This window comes from Rana temporaria, chromosome 3, assembly GCF_905171775.1.
Source record: "Rana temporaria chromosome 3, aRanTem1.1, whole genome shotgun sequence".
NCBI classification, from domain to species: domain Eukaryota; kingdom Metazoa; phylum Chordata; class Amphibia; order Anura; family Ranidae; genus Rana; species Rana temporaria.
In genome coordinates, this window is record NC_053491.1 from 415662674 (window position 1) to 415675866 (window position 13193).

Sequence of the window (13193 nt, forward strand, 5' to 3'; positions counted from 1 at the left end):
AGCTTTAGAATTCTAGTGGCGGCCGTGCCTCCAAGGTTTATGGTGGGTGGTCATAATATTTTGGCTGATCAGTGTATATAATCAGGTTAAGTAGCAAACAGCAAAGGAACAGATCTTACCTCACTAACAACTGAATTTTACCATATCAGGTAGAGGGCTGCATGCTATGATCTACTACTAGGAAGCAGAAACATTGATGCAGATTTATTAAAGGGGGTGGAAATTTTATATAAAGTACATTATGTTCTGAAACATCTATTTTGTATCCGTTACAGTCGCATTGGAGTTGATGTATGTATTAATCATGTCTTGGTGCTGACATCTAGTGCCAATTCAGTGTAACTACAGCTTTTTATTTTATATTTATAAATGTTGTTCTAGATTCCCAGTATGTTGGGGACTAGTTAGTTTAGTCCTTAGATCAGTCTTTTTCAACCAGGGTGCCTTTGCTAAATGCCTAAAAATTGCCCCAAAATTGTATACAAGCTAGTGGGTGGATGAAACCTGCCTTTTTAGTTACACAAACGCACAGGTGGTTTTTATTGTGTACCATTAGAACCTCCTAACGATCAATGACATCATCAGTTGATAAGGAAGAGGTCAGTTGCTTGCATAGCATCCTTGTTTGACCATCCCTCACCTCTCTCCATCAGCTTGGGGTCTTATTAGCTAATTGATGGCGAAAAATTAAGGGAGAAAATAAACATTTGAATACTAGTCAGTACCAGTTTGCAAAAGTGTATTTACTTTGGAAGAATAAATCACCTCCAATGTTGGGTGTCCTACGTGTATTGGTGTTGCTGCAATTTGCAAATCTATTAGAATAGTTTTTAAATTTTAGAATCGGGTGCCTCGAAATTGTCCAACATTTTTAACTGAAAAAAGGTTGAGAAACACTGCCTTAGATAGACCCTCCCTTCTTCTCCATGTTGCCTTGGTTAGCTACCAGCCTTCATAGTGGGCACAAAGCTTAGTGCCTCTTTACACTTCAAATGACCGGTGAACATCCCTTGTACTGCATTTTAACAAGTAAAACCTACGTTGGATGAAACCACCATGTCTTATTGGAGAGTTTAGCTGTCTCTAGAGGGTGCTTATTTAGGAGGTGACCATACTGGACCAATGGACCATGGTCTAAAGGAGGCATGTCAATGCTTAAAGCAATGCTTGAAACTAGGGATGCACCGATACCAGTTTTTTAAAGACCAAATTTGAGTACTAATACTTCTTCTCCGATACCAATTACTGATACCTATTTTTAGTTTCATGTGCCAATTTATTTTAGACTAATGAACAATTATTACTATTTCTTTATAATTATGAAGAACTGTAACTCAAAATACATTATGAAACAAATCAAAAAACATTTTCGTTTGCTTGTCACAAGGTAGAGAGCTAAAATTTTACAGAATATGTTTATAAATAAACAAATTAAATATTATAATTAAAAATTAAATATATTAAATCATATTAAATTAGTGTATGCATTTATATCTTTATTTACAAATTAAATATTACATATTTTTTTAAGTATTAAAAGTATTTAGTTGGCTACACTTATTTGCTGTGTCTCTGCTCTGGTGGTGTAGTGGTAGACCAGCAAACAAACGCAATCATTGCCCTTGGATGCATTTATTTTTTAATGTCACAGATGTCACGTCTCACACTGCTGCGTTCTCACGCAACGTTCTCCTGTGTCTCTCTCTATAAAGTCGATGGTTACAGTCTGCAGACTTGAAGGTATCGGTTTTAGTATCAGAGCATTTGCCTGAGTACAAGTACTCAGGCAAATGCTTAGTATTGGCACCAATATCGGTATCAGTGCAACACTACTTGATACAGTACACATTTTGTGACAGTTCATTTCCAAAATCCAATCATGTAAAAAGCAAATTCCTTTTTAATTAATTAATCTATAAACGACTGAATAAATTAGGCATATGTTCACCTAATTTGTAATGTGAACATTCTCAAATCCTTTAGCAAATCAGTCTAATTTTGTGACTGTTAATGTTGCCTGACAGTAGAAACAGTCCATTGACAAGTTTATTGTACACAAGAGTGCAAATGTTCATAACTGACTACCATCTGCATTTAGGAGAACGCTTCTAGGGACAAATAAAATATACCAACCCTTCTGGAAAATGCAGAAGTTTCTAAAATGCCAGTCCAGGCTCAGTTTACAACCTTTTGTATTCTGTTCCTTTGGTAATTTCCAAGTCACTGATATGATAAAAGTATTCTGTAGCTGTCAAGTCAGAGCCTCTGATTTCCATTTGTGTTTCAGAACGGTTCCTTACAAATTCTGAACCATTGGATCAGTGAAACAATCAGGCAACTAGATGGTAAATTAGGTGAACCTGTGTCACTTTGAATACCAAAAATGTGCACGGGAAATAAAAAAAATAAAAAATAAATGCTGCTTGCATTTCATTGGTTAACTGAAGTGTGCACACTGAATAGTCTCTAGTCCCCTAGTAAATGAACCCCGGTTCATACTTATTGTTTACCCTGCCATTATCTGAGGTGTTAAATTTGGTTACAGTTTTGAATTAACATGTAACAAAAAAGACTGATACATTGTTCTGTAGAAATATATAATTCACGTATAATAAAAATGTTAACATTTTAAGAATAACAATTATATAAATATAAAATAACATAAAATAACTGTAATTGTGGAGAAGAGAAGAAAAGTACACTATGCCACTACATACTTGGTGATTTCCAAAAGTTTAAAAATACAGAGGTAAGATATGTATTGATGCAGAATAGAGAGGTGTCTTTACAGTTTTTATGGTGCTTTTACCACAAATTTCATGCTCTGCTGCACATTATTCTTATCGTCTGTAATTTGGCTTTATTGCCTGAAAAAAAAAAAAAAAAAAAAAAAGAATTGGTCATATTATACAGTATAAGGAAAAAAAAGCCATTGAGAATTTCAGTGTAAATAGTTTGAGGCAGGTTACTGTTTAGCACAATATATAATGTTATGAGTAGAAGTGATCGCTAAATCAGTACATTTCTGATCCTCCAGAATATCTGCCTATAGATCTGCCCTGACTGCAAAGAATTTAACATTGCTGTACTATGGCACTTTTACATTTTCTACAATTGCCACCGTACTTAAATGGTTACTCAGCACAGATATGATTGAGCAAAATACACTATGATACCACAAGTATTGGGACACCAGCCTTTACATACACATGAACTGTAATGGCATCCCAGTCTTAGTCCAAAGGGTTCAATATTGAGTTGGCCCCCCTTTGCAGCTATAACAGCTTCAACTCCTCGACAATTTTAAAAAAAAATCAATATTTTTAACTTTTTGCTATAATAAATATCCCCAAAAAATATATATAAAAAAAAATGTTTTTTCCTCAGTTTAGGCCGATACGTATTCTACTTATTTTTGGTAAAAAAAATCACAATAAGCGTTTATTGATTGGTTTGCGCAAAAGCATTTACAAAATAGGGGATAGTTTTATGGCATTTTTATTAATAATTTTTTTTTAACTAGTAATGGCGGGGATCAGTGATTTTTTTGGTGACTGCGATATTATGGCGGACACATCGGACACTTTTGACACATTTTTGGGACCATTGTAATTTTCGCAGCGAAAAGTGCTATAAAAATGCACTGATTACTGTGAAAATGACAATGGCAGTGAAGGGGTTAACCACTAGGGGACGCTAAGGGGTTAAGTGTGCCCTAAAGGAGTGATTCTTACTGTAGGGGGGCGTGGCTGTAGGTGTGCCATCACTGATCTTCGTTCCCTATATCAGGGAACAGCCGATCAGTGACACTGTCACACAGAAGAACAGGGAAGGTGTGTTTACACTCACTTCTCCCCGTTCTTCAGCTCCTGTGACCTGATCGCGGGACACCGGCAGCGATCGGGTCCGCGGGTCCTGTGGGCAAGCGCGACCCACGGCTAGGCTCTTAAAGGCGACGTACAGGTACGTGCCTGTGCCAAGCCGTGCCATTCTGCCAACGTATATCGGCATTAGGCGGTCCTTAAGTTGTTAAAGTAACAAGGTTTCTATGCATTCTATGCATGAAGGTAAAAAAAAAACTTCTGTGTGCAGCAGCCCCCCTTAACCCCTCTAATACTTTTCTGAGCCCCATCTCGATCCATAGATGTCCACAAGAGCCTGGGTTGTCTGGGGATGTGCACTCCTGATTGGCTTTCAGGCATCACAGCCATTGAGCCAATCAGGAGATGGAGGGGGCAGGGCCTAAACTATGGCTTTGTGTGTGAATGGACACACAGAGCAGGAGATCAGGAGTGCACCTACTTGGATGCCCCAAGCTACTTGCTGTGAAGGCACCCGACAGGAGGGAGGGGCCAGGAGTGCTGGCATGGGACCACAGAAGAGGAGGAGCGCTGCTGCTCTGTGAAAAACTGCTGCATAGAACGGGTATGTTTAACATGTTTGTTATTTTAGAAAACAAAAAAACAAGACTTTAATATTGCTTTAAGTGAATTGGTTAGCCATTTTATACTTTTAAAAATCAAACAGGCACCATAAGATGTCTGATGGATGGATGATGTTTTGTAAGCATTAAAAAATTCTTCTGTGCATCCCTTTAAACCTTGATTTATTTTACTACTTAGAGCAGCCTTTCTCAATTTCCTGTTATCTCCCTTGAAGGAACCCTTGAATATTTGAAATAATTCTCAGGTCTTAGGGAACCTCTGCTAAAACCAATTCATAAGGGGTCACTGGAAAATTGCCCCTACATGGGTGGTCAGTGGAAAGAATACCCCCCCTTAAGCTGGCCATCCACTAGTGGATTTTCAAATGAACATTTGCACAAAAATGTGTACTAACATTGTTACAAAAATTCTCAGTACATTTAATGACCTGACAAAATGTCATTCAAATGTACTTTATTTACAAAATATAGTTTGCTTTTAACATTTGATTTTGGAGTGAATGATCCTCCCCAAAGAAAACCATATATTCTTTGTTTCAGATTTTTCCATCCTACTCCTTCTAATTTTGTTGTCACTGCAGTTGAATATGAATGTTGATTGGACACCACTAATGATTAGGAAATCCAACAAACTACATTCTACAAGCATATGGCCAGATTTACAGTGGTCGTCAGAATGCCACCCTTCCAAATAGCTAAAAAGGATCATGCCACTAACTTTGCCAAGCGACATTAGACCCAAAACTAAGCAGGCATGATCAAATGGGTGGTCAGCCAGCCAAAGCTCATGGAACCCTTAGCAACCACTTGAGGAACCCTATGGTTTGATAGAACCCAGGTTGAGAAGGTCTAACTTAACCCCCCTGGCGGTATTCCCAAGTCTGGCTCGGGGTGGAATTTCAGAACCAAAAGCGGTAACCCCGAGCCAGACTCGAGATCGCCTTGCAGCATCCACAGGCAGGTAATTACTTACCTTGTGCCTGGATCCTGTGATGCCTCTCCGCTGTGTGATCGAGCTCAGTTCCCTGCGACGTTACGATGCACGGGGGCGGAGATCGGCGCCAAATTCAAAAAAGTAAATAAACACTGTACATACAGTATACTGTAATCTTATAGATTACAGTACTATATGTAAAAAAATACCCCCCCCCCCCCTGTTGTCCCTCTTGTAGCCCAGTGTCCTACATGCACCAAAAAGTGTCCCTTTATGTCAAAAGTGGTTTTAGAGCAGCTAAAAAACAGCGATAATAAATAATAATCACTTGCAGAATTGAGCGATAGCGATTTGTGGGGAAATTCATCATCAAAAAATAAAAGTAATGACAGCGACAATTCTGCAACTGATCAAATTTCAGTGTTTTTGATTTGATTACATTATTGAATAATTTTTATTATAATTATATTATTATTTGTTATAATTATTTATAGTTATTTATTATATTATAATTTATAATTTTGTTTTTCAAACTTTATCATACCCGAGATGTCTACTAGACTCTTGTTTGGACAGATTTAAGTGAGTTATTCCTAAGAATTAAAGGCCTAAAACGCCAAATTTCCATGCAAAATTATGGTACCGCTTTCAGCACCTAAAACCTGAAATAATCATACCGCCAGGGAGGTTAAAGCTTGACTTATTTTTTTTTCCTTAATCATGTTTTATTAAAGTTTTCACAAAATATAAATAGTTGTCTGGCATTATCTGACATTACAATAATCACATGGAAATAATTCCATGCAAACAGTCAAGCAGTGAATTAGACAAAGCCAAACAGTATACAATGGCCACTCCAAGTTACCCTTAAGCTCCCACCATTACTGCTGGATCTGTGGCTGTATAGGGGGGTACATTAGTATCAGGATAAATGTCTGCATTATTAAAGGGAGACAATAAATAAGAACAGGAGAAAAAACACATTAAAGGGGGGGGGGGAACAAACTATAAACAAATGGTCATATATGCTACAGCTGACAGGGTGGTAAGGTCTGGCAAATAAGTTTAGAGGTATTATTCAGGTGCGTCCAAAAAACGAGTTATGCCGCGTACACACGATCGGTCCATCCGATGAGAGCGGTCTGATGGACCGTTTTCATCGGTTAACCGATGAAGCTGACTGATGGTCAATCGCGCCTACACACCATCGGTTACAAAAACGATCGTGTCAGAACGCGGTGACGTAAAACACAACGACGTGCTGAAAAAAATTAAGTTCAATGCTTCCAAGCATCTGTCGACTTGATTCTGAGCATGCGTGGATTTTTAACCGATGGTCGTGCCTACAAATGATCGTTTTTTTTTTTTTTGCTATCGGTTAGGTATCCATCGGTTAAATTTAAAACAAGTTGGCTTTTTTTTAACCGATGGTTAAATAACCAATGGCGCCCACACACGATCGGTTTGGACCGATGAAAACGGTCCATCAGACCGTTCTCATCGGTTTAACCGATCGTGTTTATGCGGCATTAGTGTTGTTTTCTAATATGATGGTCTACAGGAATAAATAGGATAGTCGTGCCTCCACAATACCAGAAACTCACAAATCTATTGGGTCACATGAATAGCATATCCACCCTGCCCAGATATCTCTAAATCTGTCCACATTGGCAGTGTGTACCCATCTTTCAGCTTCCATAATTTGGTCCACCACTCTCTTTCAGTCAGTAGGAGTAGGGCAGCTTCCAAGTTCGTAGAATCAGACTCTTAGCCGTGGTAAAAAGATGTGGGGTCATGTAGTACTTGTATCTCCTGAAAGAGGAAGGCGCAGCATGGAAAAGGTAGTGGAGGGGTATGGGTTTAATATACTGTATTAGAAGACTTCTGAATAAAAGAGGAAATAAACTCCAATAAGCCTTTTATCTTGGGGACACCATATATGTAAAAAAAGTATCCTTTTGGCCACATCCCTTTCAACACCTCGAGTCCATATCAGGGAATATTTGCGCTAGGCAAAAAGGGTTTACAGCTTATAGAAGAGACGTGTGTAAGCTTTATGGTCTTTTGTAGTTGGAGTGGGGAGAATTCTACACCAAGTAGCTTGACTTCTCTTACTTACATCTATCTCCTATTACAATAAAGTGCCATAAGTTCAATTTAACAAAGGGAAGATTAGTATGCATTTTGCTGTAAAGGTATGCTTGTGTGCATTTACAGCACTGATTATTTCACTGCATATTCTGCATCACTGGATAGGCAGTCCCTTCCAACAACCAATCATGGATTAGCTGAATTGTACTGTGGAAATCGCAACTGAAAATGATAGTACCAGACAAGCCTGAAGTATAGTAATAGTAGCAGCATACCTGTGGTGGAACTGAGGGGTATGCTGGCCTGGCTGGAACCACATTGGTTGGCTTCTGATATGCCTAAAATTAAACAAAAATAGAACATGTTATAAATTACATGGAACTTAAAGGGTCACTAAAGAAAAAACATTTTTTTGCTGAAATTACTGTTTACAGGGCATAGAGACATAAAAGTTAACTGATTCCTTTTAAAAATGATGAAAAATAGATTAAATTCTATCATATAATGTGCATTTAGTTTCACTTTCGCTTTTAAACTGATTTTATGTTTATGTGAAGTAGAGAGACCCACAGAACAAAAACAAACAAATCCAGGGCAGTGTTTTGTTTTTAAAATGAATCTGATTGGTTCTGAGGAGTTTTAGACACACAGCTTAGACCACAGTGAGAAGCTCCCATGAGAAATTTGCTATGGAGCCAGAGAACCAGGAAGTGAGGATTTCAGCAAAGGATTACAGCTGCTTCAAAGCAAAAACGGACAATGAGGACATGAAATCAAGACTGCTATAAGGTAAAGCAAGCTATTTAGCCCCAAAAATGTTTTTGTTTAGTGATCCTTTAAAGTGTATGACACAGCATGGACTCCAATCAACTCCAGTGAAAGAGTCCTTATGGAACAACATTTTTTTATGCAGTGGTATTTTTGTACAAGATCTTAGGCAGGCCATAGATTATGCATTTTTTTTGCATTGTATCCAGCAGGTTGAAGGGGAAAAAAATATTTGATTCCCCTGTTGATGTTAGAATCCTTCCCACAGAGCTATTGCATTCTGACAGCGGGGAGAGTTCACCACTGTCAGAATACAAATATTATTGTTGCTGGCTAGAGCTGGCAGCACTGATAAAACAAAAAAAAAGCCAGACAGACTTGTTCTAGAGAAGTCGATTCAGAGATTGGCTTCTGCACAACCAGCCTGCCCATAGATGGAAGACAGATCCCAGAACCTTGTAGCAAGCTGGAACCCTGGGTTAGGAAACAAAATGAAAAACCTAAATCTTCACAAAATATTATCCTTGCTTTCAAAGTGTTAATGTGTTTTGATAAAGATAGATGGACCTCCAGGTTAGAAAAAACAAAATCCTGCAAAAGTGGCCACTACACTTTAAGAGCCGGTTCAGCCGCCTGACGAGTCGCGTCCCATTCAATGCAATGGAACCGTTCTAATAGGAGCGACGCAAGTCGCTCCGACTTAGAAAAAGGTTCCTGTACGACTTCGGGGGCGGCTCGGGGCGACCTGCATTGACTTCTATACAGAAGTCGTTTTGCAGGTCGCCTCTGAAGTCGTCTTCAGGACAACTTGCAGAGTCGCCCCCGAAGTCGTGCGGCGGCTGTGTGAACCGGCTCTAAGGCTCCATGCACACTGAAGCTGAAAAAGCTATACAAAAATGCCAGTAGCTTTGCAGGGAGCCTTTCAATGTTTTTTAGCGTTTTTGCAATAGCTTTAATCAGCGTAGCTTTTTTTTTTTACTTTTTTTTTTTTCAATGGTTAAAAAGAATGCTAAAAAATGCTGCCGTTTTGCGTTTTTTTATTTTTTTCCAGCCAAGAACGGCACTTTGAACGCAAATTTTGGGCGTTCAGAAAAAAGCCAATAAACTCCAAAGCTCATTAACTCAAAACGCCCAGATGTGCATGGGCACATAGGCTAACATAGAGTTCAGTTTATGGGCTTTAAAAAAAAAAAGCCAAAACGCCAATAAACTGCAGTTTATCAGCTTCAGTGTGCATGGAGCCTTAGTATTTCTGCAGAATGTGTTTTGCCATTCTTTGCATCTACAGTGGTTGGAGGATTCTGATAAACATTAGTGAAACTTGTTTTCCAAATAGTTTTTTTGTTAATCTCGTGTATCCAATCAGACTTTATTGACATGTCATTATTCAGTAATATACTGTTTGTGACTATCTATAGGCTCAATTTCCATGTAAAATTTTAATACCAAGGACATGACACTGAAATCTGAGACTCAACTGGTGATTTAAGGAATACAAATCATAAATTAAATAGCATTTAAAATGTAATTTAACTTGGATCATTTTATATTGTTGGCAATTGCATCATAATAAAGCTATTTAATTAAAAATATCATGATAAAGGTAAACAGAATTTAATTTTACTTACATGTGGAATCTGAGGCCTTTGATAATTTGCTGGTGGTTGTGGAGGGTACATGGCAGGAGCCTGAGGCTTTTGAGATGGTGCTGGGGTTCGTGGAGGGTACATGGCAGAGGTCTGGGGTTTTTGAGAGCTTGCTGGAGGCTGTGGAGGGTACATGGCATTCCGGGAAGCCACCTAAAGAAGTAAGAAAGAACACAGTGTCCAATATATCAAATACATATCAGGGCATCATAGACAATTAAAAGTGTGGTAGGGGGCGCTAGTGAGAACAATATGTATATATAAAGGTCACTGTGGGAATCAATTCATTTTATGTTACACCCACCACTTAAATAAGTCACAGTTTGGCACACAGTGACCTTTATATATACATTTTGTTCTCACTAGCACCCCCTACCACACTTTCATTCATTAAATAGTAGGGTCACTTCCTTTCCTTTTTTCTAGGGGAGCAGCTTTATAGTTTTCTAATTATATTTATCTCTATATCACGGGTTCTTCACAGCACGAAAAAACCCACTAATTCATTATTATTATTTTTTGGCACGGGAATAGCTTTTTATTGAATTAAAAATAGGATTTTTTTTTTTTTTTTGCTTTGGAGACTCTCCCTCTTCTTTCTTCTATCATGTGACTTGTGCCGTATGGAAGGTCCTTAAGAAAAGGATTCGTTGGATGACTGTAAATATCCCAAGGTGGCAAAAATGTTTTTTGATTTATGTATATAAAGGTCAATGCTATCTGGTAAATATGCCTAATTAAGAGGTTAACAAATAAAAGGATCTCTGCACACATGGATGGCAATACGTTCTGCATTCTGTGAATCTTCATTGGCCACAGGTGTGTTGGACACTGTTAGTTAATATAGACATTGGATGCCACAGAAGGACTTTTGCACTTATTTGAATAGTAATAAAGTTTCTACAAATTGTTTCTCTACTTTTTTATTTATTAAACTTTTACATAGTTGGTTTTGCTAACACAAAGATTGCTTAAAGGGTCACTAAAGGATTTTTTTTTTTAGCTTCCTTTACCTTACTGCAGTCCTGGTTTCATGTCCTCATTGTTCGTTTTTTCTTTGATGTTGCTGTAATTCCTCTCTGTTCTGGACACTTCCTGGTTGTCTGTTTCCTGACCACCACAGTACTGGGAGATTTCTCACTGTGATGACTAATCAAGGAGGTGTGTCTATAACCCCTCAGCACCAATCCAGTTTCGTTTTGCAAAACCTTCACTGCCCTCTATTGGCTCTATGGCTCTGTACATCACAGAAGCAGGAAACAACAGCAAAAACGAAACTAAACTGTAGGTACATTATATGATTGATTTTTATCTATTTTTAATCGTTTTTAAAAGGAATCAGTTAACTATTATGTCTCTAAACCCTGTAAACAGTCATTTCAGCCAAAAATAAATAAATTCCTTTAGTGACCCTTTAAAGTGGTGATTATTACTTTTTTTTATAGTATTTATTTATGTATGTATTCATATATGACTATTTTTGCACAATTATTTATTACACACCTGGATTTAGCTATGTATTTAGCTATTAAGTCACATATTTTAATCTAAGTTTTATTTATTATAATTAGGAGTACTGTGTCTTAGACCCCTTTCACACTGAGCCGCCCATAGTGTCAGGGGTAAAACGCAGCTATTTTACCGCCGACGCTATGGGCGGATTTGTGGCGCATTTCGGCCGATCACATTTAACCCCCTCAAGCGGTCGAGAAACGGTTAAAACAGCCCGCAATGCGCTGCTGAAGCAGCACATTGCGGGCAGTATAGCCACGCTGTCCCATTGATTTCAATGGGCAGCAGCTGTGGAGAACCGGCAAACACCCCACTCCTTCACCGCTCCAAAGATGCAGCTAGCAGGCCTTTTTTTACCGTGCTGCTAGCACCCCACTCCAGTGTGAATAGCCAACGGTTGTCTAGATCAGTGTTTCGCAACTACAGCCCTTAAGGCACCCCAACAGGTCATGTTTTCAGGATTTTCCCCAGATGAAACAGCTGTGGTAATTACTAAGGCAGCGAAACTGATCAAATCACAAAATAATGGAAAGCCTGAAAAAATGACCTGTTGTGGTGCCTTGAGGACTGGAGTTGTAGTCTAGATGCTGACATGAGGTGAATTTGTCAAGTTGATCCTTGTAAAGTTCATCCTAATGTGAGAGTAGCCCCTGTCTTTATGGTAGTCTTGTCATATCCTTACCTGAGGGGTTGAGGGATAGCCATTTGCTGGTCTGATCTGGTTATCAATACGGAAGGTGGGATTGGCCACACCAGAACTACCATTTTCAGCTCTCCTGGGACATAGAAAGTAGGTTTATTAGTGATATTATCCAAACTATTCAATCTGTATACATAGAGCAAAAAAAAGTGTCAACGTACAAAACTTTTGTTCCTCTTTTAATTGGATCATGATGGTTTTCATGCTAATTGCGGGTTTATTACATGTTCTTTCACTATGCCAGTGCGGCATTTGCATCACTCATGCACAAACATCCTCTTAAAGACGAACTAATGTCTGAAAAACATACCTCATCTCCAATGGTCCGACATCCATGAGGTGCCTCCCCAGCTTCTTCCAGGTGCCAGTATTCAGCTGTATTGAAAGACGTAATTTGCTTGCATGCACAGGAGTTTAGTCATCTCGGAACGCAGACAATGTGCTGGAAATGTTAACTGACCTGTACAGCTCAGTGTACATCCTCCGGAACAGATACAAGTAGGTTTATCTTGTTGCAGAAGAGATATTGTCTCTTTTGCAATACAGAACCCGCCTGCTTGTAAGATTTTTTTTTTTTATTTATTTATTTGTTTTTGGTTTTTTTATTACGGGTACTTATATAGTGCCATTAATTTATGCAGAGCATTAGATATAAATAGTACATTCACATCAGTCCCTGCCCTCAAGGAGCTTACTATCTAAGGTCCCTAACTCACATTCATACATACACATAATAGGGCCAATGTAGACAGGAGCCAGTTTGTAGGCAGGTGCAGTCTACTTTCTCCACTGCAGGTGGTGCTCACCTGCAACAGCCTTGTAGCTGGAGAAGTAGTCAAGAGGAACAGGGTTTCCTGGGTCACTGGGGAAGCAATCCACATGGGAGCTCCTGGTCCATGTGACTATGGTAGCCATCTTGGGTCAGGCAGAGACTAATAAAGGCCCTGGCTCCCAGGCTTGGTGCACTTATGTGAGTTCATAGAGTAGGGACAGGTACCCCGCCTGTTAGGGACAGCACTAGTGGTATAGAGAGATTCCTGACAAGGAAGGAAAGCGTAGGGTCACAATTCTTTTGGGCATCATCCCACTTGGGCATGA

The 13193-nt window shown here is 38.9% G+C and overlaps 1 protein-coding gene across 1 annotated transcript in view; it reads right to left on the reverse strand.

The window, feature by feature from the left end:
• Window positions 1-2714: 2714 nt before the first annotated feature.
• LOC120933097 (zinc metalloproteinase-disintegrin-like batroxstatin-2) overlaps window positions 2715-13193 on the reverse strand; it is a 127729-nt gene continuing 117250 nt past the window's right edge. The window contains exons 21-24 of the mRNA XM_040346093.1: window positions 12078-12171; window positions 9866-10036; window positions 7745-7807; window positions 2715-2867 (exon numbers count right to left, since the gene is read on the reverse strand). Coding sequence (XP_040202027.1) covers window positions 2841-2867; window positions 7745-7807; window positions 9866-10036; window positions 12078-12171 — 355 coding nt within the window. The 3' untranslated portion in view covers window positions 2715-2840. The remainder of the gene's footprint in view (window positions 2868-7744; window positions 7808-9865; window positions 10037-12077; window positions 12172-13193) is intronic.